The following is a 21,295-nucleotide window of genomic DNA, read 5'->3' as shown; positions in this document are numbered from 1 at the left end:
AGATGACTGGAGAAATCCTCCTCAAGGACATTGGGCCACTTTCTTGTTCTCATACCCACAAAAATAGTAAAAGAAAGTTTTTGCCTACCCACGGTGAGTGCTGAGGGCATTAGAAACCTTAGAGATTTTACCTCCACGTACAAACCCGTTAGTTGCTATTGCAGAAGTTGACAACCCAGTAATAGAGGTTACCATGGTGGAAAGAAGAATTATGAGGACGCCAAGACCTGTCAGCAATGAAAGATAGAAGATGTTATATTTAACTTGTATTCCTGTGACCTTTGATTTAAGCTTTCATGCCCAAACCAGAACCTGAGGGCTGTATTGGGGGTTCTCTATGCGCTGAAGAAACAGATGGGACTGACATGAAACCACTCATTCTGATGGACAGTTTCTAAAAGGGAACACAATTCATGGTACAGCCCTGAAAAGAAAATTTGACTAAAGCAAATGTCCTGGGAAAGAAAATCCAGATTTGATGTTTGGCCTTCTTGCCTAAATAAAAACTTGAATAAGAAGGCTGTGGGACTGATGAAGGTTGTGCTCATTTCCATTTTCTCTGGGTCCATCTTGGCTGAAAAAAAAAATGACCAACTGGGGTTACCTTTGAAAACATCCAGAAAGGTCAGTGGAGATCTATTTGAACTTATGTTACCTTTATTTTGCAAGTGGGCTTGTATGCTACAGTTTTGATTACCTCCTCTGACAAATCCATTTGTGGCAATTGCAGAGGTAGATAAGCCAGTGATAGCAGTCACTGTCACGGCTAGCCCGATGATAATCACACCAAGACCTCAGTTGAAAAAGGAAAAATAAAGATGGTTAAATGGTGAAGAAATCCATAAATCATTTGTATAAGTTTCAACAGGTCTTTAGTGCTCATGGGAGAACTGAATTTAGGACTCAAGTTTAAAAACTTGGATGGGGAAATAAATGTTCTCACAGCTTTCTCCTCTTTAGTTTCCTATTCCTAGTACTGATGGGGATGTGGACCAAGAAATACACTGCTGTGAGGTGAGGATACCCGTGAAAAGTCAGTGACTCTGGCTCGTCAAAATGAGAATGTGATTCTTGTCATTGACAAAGTACTAGAAAGGGATGGATGATTAATTTTGTGTGCTATAACTAGATTGTGATTTGTTTGCATATGAGATGCATATACATTCCAGATTCGCTGTGATAAATATTTACTAATTATCTATTATGTGCAAGACTATATCCATTTTTCCACAAAATTAAAGAAATGTTTTTAATATGACAGATATTTCTTCTTATAAGAATATGTTGATAATATTATAATACTCTGTACCAGCCTGTTTTCTTAGAACTCTTCCTTTTAATAGAATTATTTCTGCATGAAAAAGTGATAAAAAATGAAAATGCCCATCTACTAAAGGACACCTAGGCAGGATGTTTTACAGAGAGGAGAGGTGCTTTGATCAACTCAACTGAAACAGAATGGCTAAATGGTAAAGCCACTTCACCTGGTTCCCAGCATCTTCCAGATCAAACCCATTTGTAGCATAATGTACTACATCAAGAGAAGGCACATAGAGAGGGTTGCCAGATCTTATTGTTGAGAAATTATTTGACTGATTGGCATGGAAGAGAAAAGGCAGAATTTCTGGCCATGGCCTTTCAAAAGCATATAAAGATGGAAGCAAGATGAACTTTCAAAGTCAGAGGTTGACTATTCTACTTTTGTCAATTCTAGCTTCTGTCAGACTTTTTGGGGAAGCAAAATAGGGTGTTATTGCCTCACATCAGAGGTAAAGTTGTTTACTGCCCTGTCATGCCCTAAGCTAAGGCCTCTAGGCAGTAAAGGGGATAAGCAATAGACAGAATTTCTAACTGAAAGATTCTATCATTCTTCTTAAGAATCAAAAGAATTGCCCTTGGCTACTTTCATGTGATTTTTCCACAGAGATGCTGTTTCTAATATTAACATTGACTAGTTTCATTTCTACTTCTCCTTCTAGGTATCTGGGCATTATATTAGGTCTGCCCAAGAATGACCCTGAATCAAAATAATTGTCTTTCCTTTTGTCTATCTCAATAAAAAGAATACAAATGGGACCCAGAGGATGACTTAATCAACTCATTTAACTTTCAGTTCATGGATATAACTACTAAAAAGTCACAGTAGCTTATGCCATAATAAGTTTTAACTGCTCACTAAAGTACCCTCTTTGAGAATTTTTTTTTATGCCCAAACTAAGAATGTTCAAAGGAAAAGCCCACTGGACACCTATTCAAGTAGAATTTTTATCCTTCTCCCAGTCTGCTTTCTACTTAAGAAAAAAGTTCATACTAAAATAACACAAAACCTAGTTGTGCAATAAACAGTTAAGCAATGAATACTATTCTTAGAGAATCATAGTTTTACTCTAGACATGTAAAGGGAAATGACTGCAAAGGGTAATGTAAGATCTGATTAAAGTTCAGATGATTACCTAAACATATGGATGTTAAATAAGTTACATTAAAAAGAATTACTCTTGCCCTTGGCTACTCTCACACCTCCAAACAAAGTAATGTTTCTTGATGATCTCAGTAAGTTACTAAACTGCCCTTAAAAAACTAATTTCGCATGAAACCCTAGAGCAAAAAACTTGGCAATATTAAGATGCAGATTTTCCATGGAACAGCATCTACTTATCTTGGGCCCTCTGGCAGTAAACGTTTATTTGATATGCATCATAAAACCGGCAAGCAGCCCTTTGTCAGGAACTGGGCTTTTGCCAAACATGAAACATGGAAAACTGTGTGATTCCGCTCCATTTCTGGACAACAACTTGCCTTTTGCTCTTTTGGGTAAGTCTTTGAGTGGTTCAGAATTCGTGTGTATGTTGAGGAATGGTAGTTATTATAAGTAATGACTAACTACATCCTGAATTGGAAAGTAGCTAGATGAAGGTATAGGGTCAGAGAAGGTTTTAAGCTGAGATGCCTAGAAGACCCTGGAACACTAATTATTAGCTCCTCTTACAAAGTGTATCCATCCTGCATTTTAGAGATATAAGTGCAACATAACTATAACCTTGTATTCCACAGACACTGGATTTGTGAATTAAAATTTTTGTTATTCATTTGTTTCAGTTGTATCCTCTTCTTCTTGACCCAATTTGGTGTTTTCTTGGCAAAAGTATAGAAATGGTTTGTCATTTCCTTTTCCAGTTCATTATACAGATGAGGATATTAAGGCAAACTGGGTTAAGTGATTTGCCCAGAGTAATACAGCAAGTGTCTGAGACAAGTTTTGAACTCAAGTAAGTCTTCCTGATTCCAAGCTCCCTGTATCCACTAAGCCACCCAGCTTCCATCTGTCTAACATTTAACTATCTTCTATCCATAAAAAAAGGGGAGGGGTGTGTTGAGTCACACAGGAGTGTACACATGATATCAATTGAATAATACAAACTAAACTTTTCAAGACCTTTAAAGATCTCTTTGGAAGTATGCAAACAATGTACTAGTTATAAATGCTTATTATCTGATCATTAAAGTTATTCAATAAGAACCTTTATCTGACAGAACTATTACTGTCTGTACCTGAAAGTAGTGAGACTGCATTTCTCTTTTAAAAAATTCTATATTTAAACCTTTTCACAAAACTCAGATCAGCTTTTCACTGACTTCCTTTTCTTTACTCCAATCTTAGTTTTTGATTTATTTATTTTTTATTTTATGAAAATTGCTTCATAGTTATATATGTATTTTCCATGATGAAGGAAAGCCAATGGATGGTGGAGTGGATAGAGTGCTAGAACTGGAGTTGGGAAGACTTTAGTTTAAATACAGCCTCAGATGCTATATGTGTGACCCTGGACAAATCACTTGGTTTCTGTATGTATATATAGTTCTATGTTACTTATAGTGTATATAAAGTATATAAAGAGAGAAACATGTGGATATTTGAGAATTATTTAGTTGATCTGCAATATTTGTCCATAAATATACATATTATGTATATATAAATACATGAATAGCCATAATTATACCTTTATATATGTATGTGCATATATGTATATGCATGTATATATTCATTCTGGTTTAAAACTCTCTCTCTCTCTCTGTATATATATATGTTTACCTGCGCCCTGACTTGGTTAGCAATCTGGAAAATTCCTATTTGACAGGGGTTAATTTTTCACCTTTTCCCTCTTCTGAAAAATACTGTCAAAGACATAAAAAGAGCTCCTGGTGTAAATGATTTCCCCTAATTCTCATTTCACATTCAGCATTAATGTGAAAAAAAATGTAAATTGGATTTATCATTGACACTGATGAAAACTTTGCTCAAGGGGGAAAATGCCTACCGATTCCAGCTTCCCCTACAATCCAGGAGAGGCGAATGAAAAGCATCACTCCCCAGATGTTCAGCATGCATCTCACCTGTGGATTAGAGGGACAAAGATCTCTTATCAATAAAGTGTTGAAGGGAGACAGAGCCAAAGCTACGGTAAAATGGGAGGATTGTCTTTTCCAAGTCATATTAACACTCAGTTTATTAAAATAGCCCACCGACTTTTCATAGAACACAGAGTTTTCTCACCAGCACACCTTTCACCCATCCAAACTTCACAGTGCCTGCATTAGGGTCTTCCTCTTTGTTTTCAGTTTGTTCCTCACCAGTCATCCCATCTCCATTAGCAACTCTGTCAGTGGAGCCCGAGGTCACAGCTACATTCTACATTTTTACACATGACAAAAATATATTGTTTAGTCAAGGAACAACTGCCTATACAAAAGGATCAAAGGCATATGATACCAATTGACAATTATCTTTGGGAGAAAAGAAAATAATTCTTATCCTAGCCACTTTTATAATGTACTGTCTGCTATATGCTGAAGCTAAGTGCTTAATCTTAGACTTCTCAGTGAATAAAACAGAAGCCATGTGATGTATCTTGGACTTGGCGGTGACAAAACTTTAGTCCCTAGTTCCAGCTCTGCCACATAATAATAATAATAAAAAATAACATTTATATAATTCTTTGTGATTTTCACGCTGATTTCATTTATTTTAAGAGTTTAAGTGATTTGTGCAAGATCATATAGCTAACTAGTAAGCACAGTCAGAAAGACCCAAATTCACGTCCTGCCTGAGTTACTTTTTAGCTGAGTGATACTGTGCTATATGGACATAATTTCTCAGCCTGTTTCCTCAATTCTAAAATGAAAATGACTGTAGCTACCTCAGAAAGTTGTGAGGAGCAAATGAGAAACTACTTATCACTTAGTCATTCAGTCATTTTATTAAGCATTTACTGTGTCAAGCTCTTTGCTAAATTTTAAGGATAAAAAGAAAGATGAAAACTTCTTAAAAAGTTCATGTTCTAATGGGAGAAGGAACAAGAAATATTTAGTATAAATGGAGGTCATCTGCCTATACAGGTTGTCCCTATAGTTTTAAGGTATACTTTAAAAATTTAGAAACTACTGAAGCCATTAGTTTAAGACTATATTAAGACTTTTGAAACAGTCTGAATATCTGAAAATTTTTTCTTCTTAGAGAGATGAGACTAAGTGATGGATAGGAGTAGGGGTAGGAAGTGGAACAGAATGAAAAAATGCTTTCTGCAGAAGTTAGAATATGAATCCTTTAAAGAAGTCATGATAATTTGCAATGGAAGATAAGGAGGAAGAGAATCACAAGGTTGGAAATAGCCAAAAAAAAGGAAAAGAATGAAGGAAACTAAGGTTCTTGTTGTTAGTCCCTGTAAAATGGATCACAGAGCATGAGGAGGGGAAGAAATCAGATTGGAAAGGTAGGTAGAGGCCAATTAGTAAAGCACTTTAAATGCCAAATAGAATATTTTGTATTTGTGAAGCAAATGTTAATAATTATTATGATTAATTATTACAGCCTAGATTATCTGAATGCTAATCCAGTGAGCATTCTCTTATACCACTGTTTTTCCTTATTAAATGTAATTTTTCTAAAGTGACATGATTTCAAATATGTCAATAAAAGACTCGAGGATTAATCCTGATGAATCTGTCATCTCTGAATACTGAGTGTGGAGGAAGTTATCCTTCAGGGTTAACAGCTTTACATGTCTTCCTTTCCTGACTTGCTGAGGAAAAATGGATGAGAACAGGGTAGGAAAAGTCCATTAAGAGATGCTATTGTAAAAATTTTCTGGAAAGTACAAATACGGCTAAACTTTAAATGAATTCTGTTTTTAAGAGGATTGGGCAAAGTGATCTAAGGAAAAAGAAAAGAGACAAAAGGATAAAAATAGAAAGAAGGATATAACCAAGGGAAGGTCATTAAGGGACATTTTGGGGGCACATCAGGAGTGACAGGAATTTGAAATCCAGAAGCGTGCAGCCAAATGTAGGACACCTGGTCTCCTTGCCTTCGGCAATTTATTTAACCTCTCTAGGGTTTGCTTTGTTCAGATATAAAATGAGGATAACACCTGCCCTACTTAATTCATGGGGTCTCTGAGGCTAAAATGAAATAACATATGTAAAAGTGTCCTGAAAAATCATACAAATGAAAGACTATATACCAATTCATGGGAAATACCTCTCAGATCTGACCTTGAGACTTTTGCCTGAGAGTTACTGGACATACCAATAATACTACACAAGCTTGTTTAGTCTCATGATTCTTGGGCAAACTAGCTGAGCAGGGAGGGGATTGTCTCATAGTTTAGGGCTCTTATTTGTCCAAGTAGCAGAAAATAAAAAAGTTGGTCACTGATATCGTGAATACCTGACTTCTTTATTCACTATGGACAAATATCCCAATTATCATCATATTGAAAAGTATTCTTTTGGCTCTTTTAGGTCCAAAATTTTGTGATTCTTAATGCCTTTGAATTGGACCTAAGTGGCACCTGAAGAATGGCACTTCAAATGGTTGAATAAACCCTACAGAGTGGACCAGCTACCTAAAAGTGATCACTGTTTTTCCAGAAGCCAGGGAAAACTCTATGGACAAGTAACGTATATTTGCTTTGTGTGGAACAATCTTTGGTCCTAAGATAAAAAAATTTGCCATCCTCAATATTTTCTGTTTAGTCTTCTCTTTTTAATTGTTGATGTTTTATAATTTGTCCCAATTCACACTGAACAATGATACAAAATAGCAGGTTAATATTTCTAATGAATCTTTATTTTGAGAAAGCCTAGGTATGCTACCACTGTTACCATCATATCCATTGTAACATTCTATATTGGGCCATATTGGTGTGGAATAAACAGCCAGTAACATATTTATTCCTGGACAAACTTAAAGGTGGATCCAAGTAATACAGATCTGATTTCATAGAGACCATCTAATTCAATTCTTTCATTTTGCTGATGAATAGTCTCTACTCTGTAGTTTAAGAGTAGAGGTGTCAAAAACATGATCCACAGCGCGAATTTCTATTATTTTATTCCTCTCACCCTCTTTCATTGTTGTAAATGTTTAGTATTTTAATATTTAGATAATTATTTGAAGGATTTAAAGTCTACATGACTGTCTAGTATTTAGGGGTTGAACTAGTCTTCATCCTGGCTTCTTATTTCCTTTACTGTTTTTCTTTATCACTCTACTCCTAGGCCCCTCTGTTAAAAGGCAGATAGAAGGGGAGAGAAAGTGAAATTTGTTTAAAAATTTATTTTGTAAATTGGCAATACTAATAAAAAGATTTGGTTGGGGGGGAGGAATGCTCCAATAAATAGTATTTGGAGCTGCACTGATAAAAAAGAGTTGCCTTCTCTCCTCTCCCTATCAAAAAAAAAAAATTAAATTAAGTTTACTGATTACCTGGGATATCCCTTGTGCATACTCTTTCTTTTCCCGACTAGCAATTTTGGGAAGGAGTATAGTTCAGAGCTCTGTGGAAATTCCCTCTTCCATTTAGATCATCATTGTTTCTTAGAGAGCTTCCGAGAACTTGAGATAACATAGCCAGTATGTTAAAGACAGAATTTGAAATCAGGTCTTCCTGAATCTAAGCCCATCTCTGTATCTGTTTTGCCACATTGCCCTTCTGGCTTCATATGATCATAGTTTTATATTTATATAGTGCCTCATATGTGCTAAGTACTGTGCAAAGGGATGTATATGTGTGTATGTGTCTGAGTGTGTTTATAAATTTATTTCATTTGATCCTCAAAATTACTCTGAGAGAAAGGTGTTATTATTATCCATCTTTTATAGTTAAGGAAACTGAAGCAAGCAGAATTCAAATGACTTGACCAGTATGGCACAGTTAATAAGTATTTGGGACTGTATTTGAACCCAGATAGGGGCTGCTTGGCCATGTAATTTTTAGTTTGTAGTTAAGCATAAATACTGTTTGAAATAATTTAGGAGCTATTGAAAATTCTGATTTTCTTTTAAAGGGATCTTAGCAGATTCCAGGGATTAAATCCTCTGGGGGGACAAATTCACTTCACTAAGGACAAATATCCCAATGGGGGGGAGGGTTGGTTCCTGATCTGTAAAATGCGCTAAATCTATGATCTTATAATGGAAACTTTGAGGTTCCATATTTAACTTTGAGTTCCACAAATGAAAAAAATTGAGTAATTGGTTAAACAATAACTGTGAAAAATCCCCATCGTGTTGAAGAATTGAATTGTAGGAACATTTAATTTACATTATCATTCTTTTAATTTATTTGGAGAAGGAAAAGTGTTATGTTTTTCATGCTTCCATTGATCAAGATCCTGACAGATATTCACTAATTGTGTTCATTAAGGCAGAGGACATTTCCTGTTTCTGGATGGATGTGGTGTCTCAGAGCTTAAGTTACTTATCTATTTATAGTAGAATTATGAACAGAATCCAAGTTTTCAGAATTGAAAATCTATACTTGGAGATTCAATCTAGGAAAGTCATCTGCCCTGAAGTGAACTCAGCCGGTGATATTGACTAATATATTATCAATGTAAGATATTGATTGATAAGAATCTCCACAATTGTGAATTATTTCCCCCCTCCACAGTAAATTCAAGTAAGTTAAAGGAATGTATAACTTAAATAAAATTTCCTTATAAATGAGCATTTTGTCCTAGTGAATATTCTTCCCCAGTTAACAAATTCTTCATTTTATTATTAGAATATTATACTAATGGCATATTATGAACATGGACAAAAAAAGCTTAATAAAACAATCAGCTTTCTCGGTTAGTTCAAATAAACATTGAGTCATTTTCCCACTGAATAAGTACACTCAACTCCTAACTAATTCCTTAGAGTAAAAAAAACTAAACTAAACTAATTTCTTTAGTACATATATTTTACTCAATACATCAGTCTATCAGCAAACTTTACAAAAGTTTCTCATTTACAAAATGAATAAGTAACTCTTTTTCTCATTCTTTTGATTCAGTAAAAAGATCACTGGACTAGGAGTTAGGAGCCTTGCATTATAGTTTTGACTTTGCTATTATTTCAGTGAAGATCTTTCTCAAGATACTTAACCATTCTGGCTTTAATTTTCGCATCTGTCAAATAAGAAAATAATACTATCCTACCTGCCATGGCTGTTGAGTCAACTGAATGAACAATAATTTTGGAAAGCCTAGAGCAGTGAAGTAACAAAAGGTTTATCATTATTTTAATGGAGAGAGGGCTGGCTATGGAATTGGTTTGTATTACCTGGTTGCACTGGTTCTGTGTCAGTGACAAAAAGTAGAGGTTTTTTCTTTTGTAATTTTTGTCATTCACTATCCATATTTCTCAGAGAACAAAACAACACCAAGTTTCTCTCAAATCCTTTGAGAATCAAAAGAGAAACTGTGACCATTTTCCTTTAAAATAGGATAAGGGAGCCAAAGCTAAGAAGATGCTCAGTAGGCCTAAATATTCAGAGCCAGTATAGGTTCAGATGATTAAATCTCAAAGGCAAAAACTAAAAAAGTTTTGTCACTGCCACTTAAAACCAGTTATTTCCTAGCACTTTGAATTAATTTGTTTGTTCACACTCTATTACCATAAATGATGGCTCGGAACCTTCCATAAATACATCTTAAATTGTTTAGCTTTAGGGAACTATTATTTATTTACCAAGAGTTGTACCTGTGCATTAAAGACACTCAGGAGATAAAATGTGTTCTAAAAATCCAAATTGTTTGGCATAAAAGATTTTCTATTCCTTTTTTGAATAGTTAAGCAGGTATTTCACACAGTTCAAAATGATTTTCCCGAGAAAGGATAATCATAATGAAGAATCAATAAAAGAAGAAAAGTAAAATCATTATTTGATTTTATTTAGTGAATGCTATGATTGCTAGATCCAAGGGAAATAAACTTCTATTTTGCTAGATATCATTAGGGTACATGTAAAGTTCCAAAAGATGATATTTTCCATTTATCAAATACAATTTTTGTCTTGATATCATGCAGTCCAAAAAGAAAGAAAAATAGTTTTGAGATTTGACAATCTCTTCTGCAAAATTTTCATAACACCCCTGAGAGAGAAGATGAGTTCTAGTATGATCTAAAACCTAGAAATGAGGATACTGAGGCAGAAAAATCCAACAGATTGCCCTGATCTAAAAAATAGATGGTGATTGAATCTGAGTCTCTCACTACTGCAGTCTGTCCAACACACAGCTGTCAGAGTAATTTTCCTTAAGGGGAGATGTGACCATGTGACTACACTATTCAATCAATTCCAATAGCTTCCTTTTGCCTTTAGATAAAATGTAAACTCCTCCGTTAAGCTTTTTAAGTCCTTAAAGTCTTGGCCCAGACCTATCTTTCTAGCATCACTGGAGATCACTCTCCTTCTAGCATTCTACGATACAGCTAAATGGTATTTTCTTTGTCACTTACAAATAACACTCCATCAGTTTAGGGGCCTTTGTTCTGGCCTTTCTGCTTTCCTAGAATGCATTCCTTTTTTACATTTTGACTTGAAAAATCTCTCTCTTCCTTTAAGATGCAGCTTTAGCACCATCTTCTGCATAGAACATTTTCTGAGTTTTCCACTGCTTGTGTCCTCCCTTCCATTCTACTTTATATTTAATTACCTTGTGTATGTGTGTATATATATGCCTATGTATATATATATGCATTTATAAGTACTTTTCTCCATTATTTGAATATAAACTCAGAATAAATCTTGTTTCATTACTTGTATTGGTGTCTCCAGACCCTGACACAATGTTGAACATATAATAAACAAACAATTAATAAATTCTTGTTGACTGATTGTTAAGGAAGTTGTTTGATTTGTTGATATTCATTTCTGTCACTAAATAATTTACCAAATTTTATGTTCAAATTTTACATTTGCAATAATTAAAACATTCATAAAGTCCAATAGGAGAGAATAAAAAGGATTGAGGAAGATAAGTTTGACTCTCTTAAAGTAAGAAAGGCCTCTTAAGTGCCTTGAGCTCAACAGACATGTAGTGAATGTGTATGGAATTAAATTGATAAGAATTTATTATTTTTTTTTATCAGGATCTACTAGGTTTTTTCTTCTTCTTCTTTTTTTTTTTAAAATTTTTATTTATTTCTCCAAGCACTTGTTATCATTCCCTATAGTACACACTTAATAAATGTTTATTGAATTGAATGATGAAAAAGGAAAGAAAAACTCTTGAAAAAATATGCAAATTCCCACATTACCTGTGTTTAAAAATCTATGTCTCATTCTGTATTTTAAACCATCACTTCTCCAGCAAAAGGGAGGTAGCATGCTTCATCTCCAGCCCTCTGCATTTGAAGTTAATATTGTGTTGTTCAGACTGATAAGAATTGATTTTAAAAGTACTTTGGACTAAAGACTCGGTTTCCAGAACTAGCTCTTTCACGAATTACCAATGTGACCTTGGGAGCTTAATTCGGCTAAGCCTTAGAGTCCTCATTTGTAAAATGAGTAAATGTAAACTTAACAAGTTCTAAGGTCTCTTCCAAGTCTAACATTTGATGATGCTTTATGCATCTTTGTGGAAATTCCCTGCTCTTTCCACTTTGCTGTACACTGAATGATTACTAATAGGAGATCCATATTTTATTCCTCTCTTTCCAAAGGCTCTATTACTGCAATGAGTTCTATAAGGGACTACCTTGGAAAATTACTTGGAAGCTCTAGCTGGCACTAGTGCAGATTTTTGTAAGTGTAGCTCACTTAAATTCAGATTTTGGCTAGATCATATACTTTAGCTTGCTTTCTAGTCTTCCCTGTCTTTTAGGGGTATCTATAATATTGATATAAATTCATATTTTTTTGAATTCCATAATTTGCCTTTTTTCCAAAGTAACATATTCTAGATTTGAACTCTAGGGCACTTGAAGAAAGTATTTTCCAAAGTGGAAGCATAAGTACTTACCCCTTTGCTCCTACAGAATTGAAAGGTTTAACGACTAGAATCATGTGTTCAGTGCTTGTCAGCTATATATATTTTGTCCATTCAGATCAATCTAATTTGCTTTAGATTATAAAATATTATGAAGTGGATTATAAGAACTCAACTGACTTTATACCATGTGCCAATAAGTGCTTAATAAATGCTGATTGATAGCAATATTTGAGACCAAAAAAATTAATTTAACAACACAGATGATAATATTGTATAGATCAAAGGATGAAAAAGGAAGTAGGGTCTTCCCCACTTTAGTCAGCTATGACTGAATCCTCTAACCTGGTTATCTGGACTCCCTACTGGAATTCACTCTTAAAGCTGTTAATGACAAATGACTTTCATTCTGTGAACAACTAGGAGTCTGAAAATGAAACCAATCCATGAAACCTAGAGTAGTCCCTTTTAGTTGTTCTGTGTACTGTTGATTATCTTATTAATATTAATGCTTTAATTTGTATCAATCATAACTTTTGAAGTATTCACATTCATTTTTTCAAAATCTTCACTGGAATGACATTTTGTTTTTCTGATTATGATTTATATTTTATTTTATATAATTTATTTTCATACTATATACAAATTTATACAAATATAGTTATCATATAAAATTAAAATATTAGAAATAAAAGCATTAAATACATTCAATATAGATATACTTACATATTTATAATTTATACACTTTATTTTCTAACAATATTAAATAATAATTAAAATGCATTGCTTTAGGTTAAAAGACAGCATGTTGTAGTGAAAACCTGTCTTTAGACTCAAGAAGACTTGTGTTCAAGTCCCATATCTGATTCATGTGAGCTGTATGATTCAGAACAAGTCATTTAATGCCTCAGTGGCCTCAAGGACCAACCCTTCCCCCAAAAACATCTATTACAGGATACTTGTCAATCTGCAAAAAGAAAATATTCTCAGGGATAGCTCCCTATATTGATGGGATCAAGATGAAAATAATAATAGCTAACATTTATATATCATTTTAGTGTACTTCATATATACTATTTTATTTGATCCTCACAACAACTTTATGAAGTAGATGCTATTATTATCATCCCCATTTTATAGATGAGAGAAAACTGAAGCTGAGAACAATTAAGCAACTTGTTCATTGGTACATATATCTAAAGTGAATCTGAGGAAGAATTCTGACCCAGGTCTTTTTGGCTTCAGTCAATGGTATAAAACTCAAGAGAGAAACTAGGCCATTAAATATTATACAATGATCCCTATGGCAACATACTGACTTAGAAAACCACAAATAAACATTATCTATATTCCATTGTATTTTATTGACTGTATTATTTTATTGTGTTTTTATTATAATTTAATTTTGTCAAATATTTCCCAATTTCATTTGGATCCCACTCAGGCTCCAGTTATTTATTGTTGATACTATGCCTTGTTACCTCCTGCTAAAGTCCTATAATATATAAACAAAATAAGTTATATTCAAGAAATTACTATAACATATCCTTTGTTTTATTATAATTTTCCTTTGAAAGGGTAAGTGAAATGGGGGTCATTTTATTGCTAATGTTTCATGATGTGTCCTAACAGTAGGGTTTTGTGTTTTAATAGATGTCTCAGAGCAGTGAGGTGGGACAGTGATTTAAGGGCCAGGCCTGGAGTTAGGTGGGTTTCTCTTCCTGAGTTCAAATCCAGCCTCAGATATTTACTAGCTACGTGGCATTAGACAAGTCATTTAACCCTGTTTGCCTCAGTTTCCTCATCTATGAAATGAACTATTAAGAAAGCCTCAAATGGGGTCATGAAGAGTCAGATGCTACTGAGAATGACTATTTTAAACCATTAAAAAAAACCCAATAAAACTATTATCACTGGTACCATAACTTAGTGCCTTGCATGGAATAGTAACCCAGAGAATGCTGAATGAAGGAATGAATGAATGAACAAAAAGAAGAAAATTTAGCAGACAGGTATTAGAAATTCCATTTTCATTAGAAATCCAAAAAGTAGGGGGAGAAAAGGCTCACTGAAGACAGTCTCTCCAGTTTAAACCCCTAAATGGACAATTAGGCTCTGAAATGTTTGATTTTTGCTTTTAACCATCAGAGGTTTCAGAACTCCCATTTCCACATATACATGGGCCTTTAATGCATCACTACTTCAAAAGAGAGGAAAAGTTTAATGAAATTAAAATCCTAGGGCCACAAACTGGCTGCTCTTCTTAGCCACAGGAGATCACTGAAGCCAGAGACTTAAAATTTCATCTGTACTTTAAGGATTTGTGATTTTTGTCAGTATGTGGACTCCTCTGGTAGTGGAGAGTTAACTTCTCTATCATGTAGTCTTTAAGAGTTACTGCATAAAAGGAAAATAAAATCAATCTCCCCGAGACAACCTGGTGATGAGCATCTTCTAAACTGTTAGGTCATTTCTGGGAAACACCAGATACCAAACAAGAACCTTTCCATTAGCTAACTGCTGGCCTAACCTTCAAGAACCCAAGGTCATTCCTGCACTACTTGGTGGTTTTTGAGTAGTACTTTAGACACTTAGAATAATCTCATTTCTGTCTTAATCTTGTCAAAATTTCAGATACAGCAGTAACAATAATCATTTATCAGTGATCCAGACAATGGGTATATAAGTGGTACAGAGGACAGAGCGCTGGGCTGGAGTTGGGAAGCCTCAGACACTTACTAATGTGTGATCTTAGGCAAGTCATTTAACCCTGTTTGCCTCAGTTTCCTCATCTGTAAAATGAGCTGGAGAAGGAAATGGCAAACCACTCTAGTATCTTTGCCAAGAAAATCCCAAATGGGGTCACAAAATGTCAGATGCAACTGAAAAATGATTGAACAACAATAGCTCCAAGCAATAAATAATGAAATGATGCCAAACTTCATTAGTAGAGTGAATTTTCTTATCTGGGAGCTTCCCATATAAATGAAATCAAAACCCTACCTGTATGCTAATGATAATAAGCACAACTGAGAGAAAAGTCTTATTTAGATCCTGTAATTCCTATGACTTTCTACTTTCAAAACCTTTGACCATGAATTTAGCATTTATGTATAAAGCTTTTGTAATTTTGATAAATTTATTACACTTATTTTACTGAGAGCATCTAAAGATTTAAATACCAAGGTCAGTGGCTCAAATTCTGCTACTTATTCCTCATGCAACATTGGAAAAATCACTTGCCTATGACCTCCATCTCTTGATAGAAATAGAGTGAACTGGAAATACAAAATGAGGCATATGCTTTCAGACATGACCAATGTTAATTTTATTTTGTTTCTATAGGAGGAAGAGGATAATTCAGTAGGAAATAATAGTGATACAAGAAAAATAGAAGAGTATCAGTGAGATTTAAAAAAAAAACTTTGTTTCTTTTCCCTATGAAGAAGAAAAATAACAGTCTCTTGGGGCCTCTGTTTCTCCATCTGTAAAACAAAGGAATTGAGCTAGAAAGCCTCTAAATACTCTTGTAGGACAAAAACTGCTGATATTAGATATTGTCCATCTTCATCTCTGACAAAAAAAAGGGGGCGGGGAATTAAATTCTTCCACCAAATCTAAATAAAAAAAAAGACTCAAGTTTTGTTGGAATGTCATGATTCACAAGCCAAATAAAATGAAAGACTGAGATGATTCCCAGCAATACCTAAAATAGGTTTGTCCACAACTGTGGCCATTTTAAATACAGTACTTCATTTGGATTCCATACCTCTCTGCTTCCACTGTGGGTATGTAAATAGAGAGATGTAGCTCTAATCATGGTGAGCCATCATGATGACTGAGAACTAATCTTCTATCAACAGCTACTTACCTGGAGAATCTTACAAAACATAGCATTAACATTCAGAACACTGGGCTCCAGTCCAGTTTCCAATCATTTACATTTGCTATTCCCTTATATAGGAGGAAAATTCAGTCTTTACTAAAAGTCAAAGCTAAATACTTAGTGCCACTCAATTTTTTCAAAAATGTATTAAAAAGAAAAAACAATGTGGGTTCTAGATCTGTCAGACACAGATGCATCCCTCTTTTGTCATTCACATGGAAATCTAAACTGTAGTTCCTTCAGAGTTGAACCAGTGGGGAGGAGGGGAGGATTTATTCAATAGTTAAGACTTGCCACTGCCACATGCAACCTCTAGGACAGCACAATGATCAACAAGGTGAGATTTTTTTTTTCCTGGCCATTTTCATTTTTAGAGCTTTGCAACTTTATTGATTTTCTTTTTTGGTCAAAATGAATGGGACATTTTGATGACAATTTCAGTGACAGAGGAGGATATAAAAGGCTAAGGGGAAAAAAAGCAGGCCTTGAGGTGGGATGGAATAAAGTAGAATTTAGTTCTAGCTTCATTTTAAAAGCGTCTACTTTTGAGGGGCTGCAAATTTCTCTACAATGCCTATCACAGCTCTTTCTATATTCCTTCCTATTTTGATTCCTTTGTCTTCCTGGAAATAAGGGCAACCACCAGTGCAAGTAACAGCTACCTCCATGATAGATTTGAAATGCTCTCTAAAGCATTCCTTTTCAAAAATCTCTTCCCTATTGCTTTGTGCCTTAATTTCTCTTATTTCTTTGGGTTAGGAAATTGGTTAAAATCTAATTTTTATTTAAGAGATGATGCATTAATTCATAGTTAATTAAAAAAAAATAAGCCTGTCAGTCACCCATCACGTACCTAAGGGTTGGATAGAATTGGTGGGTTTTGATTAAGAAAGATCTGGATCAAAATGAGTTTATTCAGGAAATTAATTCCTAGTGAAAACTGAAATTAGAAGAAACGGGGTAGCATGAAGGCTCTGGGCACCAGCCAGGGAGTGAAGTATCTAAATGGAGGAAGACATGCTGTAATAGTACTTTATCAAATGAACATTTCAATAAATAATGCTATTCATTCAAATCTAGATAAAATTCCAGAACTGCAGGAAGTTTAAAAGTTCACCAGAATAGTTGAGTACAAGATATAGAAGAAGAAATTTGTTTGACCTGTAGATAATTTATCCCTGGATTAGAAAAACTCTTATCATTTAATTCTAATAGATTTAAGCATATTAATTATATTGGGAAAATAATAGAATGTCAACCTATATCTTCTGCTTCTATGTTGAAACTCCATTGAACTACATTTTAAGTGTTTATGTGCATTCAGAAAACTCAAGCAGTGTTTTAAAGAGAAAAACAACAAAATGCCTAATCTCCCCTTTCTCCTTAAATCTAGCCAAAATATTTATTTGGATTAAATTCTTAAGGAGAACACTACTTGTTAAAACAAACATTGTAAAACACACAAAACCACATATATGTATTCATGTATATAAAACTATATAACAACATGAAAAATGTTTCACAGCATTTGGGGTGTGTGTGTGCGTGTGTGTGTCTGTGTGTCTGTGTGTAGGGGGAGAGAGAAAGAGAGAGAGAAATAGAGAAAGAGAAATGGAGAGGAAGAAAAAGTTAATTTGCTCATGGATTAACACTATTGCCATATGCTAGAAATTTTTGTACCTGGGACAAGTGACACAGTCAGACACATGTTAGGAAATGTACCTTCATATAAACTTTAAGGACAATTTTAGTTGGATGCCAAGGGTGAAGAAAACACCTATTTTAGGGGTTGACAGAAATCCCAGGACTATAGACCAGGATCAGGGTTGGTAGAATCTCATCTAATGATAAGGAAAAGAAAAAATCTTAAGTAGTTAAGCTCATTTGTTTCTAAATGTCTGAAAAACTACATATGCTGTTAGCCTCCCCTCCCAAATCTGGGTACCCTGAAACAAAGGCACTGCTGTCTTGTTCTGATTATCCATCTGATAATTCATGAATCAGGGAAAAATGGAAATTGAATCTGCTGTAGTTGTTAACAAGATAAGGCATCTTAGGAAAAAAAATAATCAATAAAGATCTCTGGATCTGAATTCAGGAGATGTGGGTGTTAATTCCTGCTGATAGAGCAATGGCCTAGTAGTCAGGAAGCTCTGCATTCAAAGCTTGCCTTTGATGTTTGTCATGTGATCCTTACTTGGATGGACCATTTCTGTAAAAGAAAGGTTGGTCTCCAAGATCTCTTCAAGCTTTAAGTCCATGATCTTAGCAATATGACTTTAAACATGGTATTTCATCACCTGAATACATTTCCTTATCTATAAAAGGAGGAGATTGGACTAAATGACCTTTGAAGACCTTTCTGGTTTTTAAAGTTCTCTTATTCTATTATACTTTGGGTAAGGAAAAGAAAATTCTCATTGAGAATGAGAAAAATTTGGTTCTAGCCTTGACCTACCATTAATTATCTGGATGATCTTGGACAAGTCACTTAAACTTACCAATGCCTCTTGTTTTCTTATCCATAAAATAATGGTTTGACCTAGCCGATTTGCAAAATACCTTCAAGCACCAATGGTCTATGATATTATAAATGCAAATGAATGAATTCTCTAGTTTGGAGTTTTTCTGTAGCATATACTGAACACTCATTATCTTTCAAAGCAGGCTACAGAGAGGACATTTTACCCAGACATTTTCATAAGCATCACAGGATGGTAGATTAAGTTTTTGAGTTGGAAAGAATCATAGATTAGCTGGTCTAACCACTTCATTTTAAAAACTAGAATTCTGCAAATTGATAGTAAGCCTCAGAAGTAAAATTCAAAGTCAGGTCATTTAGACATTCTAGAAACTGGAGCAAGTACAATTTTAAGGGAATGGAAAAGAGACAGGGGATGTTTACATACCTTTCCTGAAACTTACCTTGGCAAGTTGTTCGTGTATCTCATATAAGCTGGGTCTGTTCATTTTGGCACCACTGATGCTGCCAGTGTTACGGTAGTAATCAATCTTGGGAACCGCATCCATGGTGTTGTGGCCAAAGGTTTGTAGGTAGTATGTGTTGGTATGAGAATCGTAGGCATGAAAACTCGCATCTGTTTTAGCAGTTTCTCCATTTTGGAGAAAATTGTCATATATCTCCGGATTCCCAAGCCTAAAGCTGATCCTCAATCTGTTCTGGGCTTCATCAACAAAGGATGTTTCTTCATAATGTGGAGGGTCATGATTGCCATCAGCAGCTGTGCTGCTTTCATGGCTTTCATTAATTACATTAACTTGAAAACGATTTGGATGACTGGGAGTCGCATCCAGGAATACATTGGAAGAGTTGTTCATTGACATCTTCTGAATTGGATTTTTCTAAGCCGTCCCTTTTATGGTTGTCAAAAAAATCTGTTCCTTTACCTTCTCAAAATAAAAAAAAAACAAAAAACTAATGAGGTAACGCTTGGCTTTCAGTCTAGAAGAAGCCTGGTTCCTAAAAGTATTCTCTTCTAACAGCCTTCAGAAAGTCTTTCTTCTCAGTTCTATAAGCAAAAACATAAAATAGGTTTGTTTCAAGTTTCAGAAATGAATAGGGGTTAACTAAGTTAATTTAGTTTTCTTTCTAAGCACAATATCCCAGGAACCCTAGGATTCAGGATTTAAAATTCATTCTCTTTATTCAAATCTGCCTTTCTATGGAATCTAATCACCTGGGTAATTAAATCACATAATAAACAACTGGAGACTTGCTTTGGCAGACAGAATTTCCACTGGAGTCATTAGATGTTTGACTTGTGCTGGGAGCATTAAGTTGAGGCCAGAAAACATTTAACTCAAATAGCTGGATATATTAATAGTTCATTACAGTACTTTAAAAAACTTTGATAATAATAAATCAATGATACTTCAAAAATAATTATTCTAAATGTACAGTTGGAAGAAAAATGACACCAGAAAATGAGAAAAATATTAAAATCAAAATCTTCTTAAAGATTTGTCTTCTTAGACGATTATAATTAAAAATGGATATTCCAAGTAATTAAAATTGTTCCAGTTATATTTTGGTAATGCCTTCAATTAGCAATTGATTAAGCTTTTTAAAAATTCTTTAAAATATAAATTAAGATTTTAAAACATTCTCAGTATGTCACGAGTTTTTTGCAGATCCCTAGATCTTGTACCAGACTTGAAATATTTGTTTGTTTGTTTTGCAAATGCAGTGTGGAGTCTTTATTAAAGATATGGGTGTTTAGGGAGGAAATAAATCACCAGAAATTAATAAAATGGTTATGTTATATCTATGTAGAATAACCATACTCTACAGATTGTTTTAATGGAATATTATCAATCTTCATTATAAGGCAGAGATTTGACTTGGAGATGAAAGTACATAATAATTTTCATAGTTCCAAAGAATGAGAACAATATCTCATTAAATTCTTTTTTCAGAACAATGTTATTTTTTAATAGCCTACATTTTGGTTTTCAAAGAAACTTCTAGGAAGATGAGATCATTATTTTCAAACTGATAAAAATCAATTTTTTCCTATGGATATTTATTTTAAAATGTCAACTTTGACTCTCAACTAATTCATTCCCAGAGTAATAAATATGTAAAAGCAAGCATATCTAGTGTTTAAAGTTTACAAAGCAGTTGCCCACCTTTAGAAGCTCTCCAAACAATACTAAGGTCTTTTTTCCCCACATTGTTCTAAAAAGAATTCTGAGTAGGTAGCTTTTGAATTTCCTTCCCAGTTTTAGTTGAATAAATCCAACACAATGATCTAATGCTAATTCATAAATGTATACAATTGTGTAAGAGAAGTGAACTTACCACAGAGGGCCAGTCTTTAAGGGAAGAGTAAACTGCCTCCTCATCCCTGGGGTATAGAAGAACACTTTGCTTTCACTCATTATCCTAGATAGCTTTTTATTGTTTAGAATCTTACTTTTCAGGGAGGACCATGTAGGGATTGGCTGAGAATAAGATCACCAGCTCCTCCCACTCATTAGCTCCAAAAGGTCTTAAATACTGTCAACCAGTGACTAGTAGTAAATCATTAATTCCTACAGAAAGGAAGTAAATGAAAATGCCTTTAATTCATAACAGGAAGTGGGTTGTGTAACCACAATACCCCAACAGAACAACAGGGACGCTTC

General features: G+C 34.3%; 1 protein-coding gene across 1 annotated transcript in view; it reads right to left on the bottom strand.

Moving 5' to 3' along the window:
* SLC12A1 (solute carrier family 12 member 1) overlaps positions 1 to 21,045 on the bottom strand; it is a 126,477-nt gene extending 105,432 nt beyond the window's left edge. Inside the window, exons 1-5 of the mRNA XM_051980599.1 lie at positions 20,970 to 21,045; positions 19,073 to 19,677; positions 4,556 to 4,690; positions 4,320 to 4,395; positions 698 to 793 (exon numbers count right to left, since the gene is read on the bottom strand). Of these exons, the coding sequence (XP_051836559.1) occupies positions 698 to 793; positions 4,320 to 4,395; positions 4,556 to 4,690; positions 19,073 to 19,492 (727 nt within the window). The 5' untranslated portion in view covers positions 19,493 to 19,677; positions 20,970 to 21,045. The remainder of the gene's footprint in view (positions 1 to 697; positions 794 to 4,319; positions 4,396 to 4,555; positions 4,691 to 19,072; positions 19,678 to 20,969) is intronic.
* Between the last annotated feature and the right edge of the window lie 250 nt (positions 21,046 to 21,295).

The sequence above is a fragment of the Antechinus flavipes genome, chromosome 2, assembly GCF_016432865.1.
Source record: "Antechinus flavipes isolate AdamAnt ecotype Samford, QLD, Australia chromosome 2, AdamAnt_v2, whole genome shotgun sequence".
Lineage (NCBI taxonomy): Eukaryota > Metazoa > Chordata > Mammalia > Dasyuromorphia > Dasyuridae > Antechinus > Antechinus flavipes.
The sequence above is the reverse complement of the archived record's forward strand: the minus strand, read 5'-3'. Positions and strand labels throughout refer to the sequence as shown.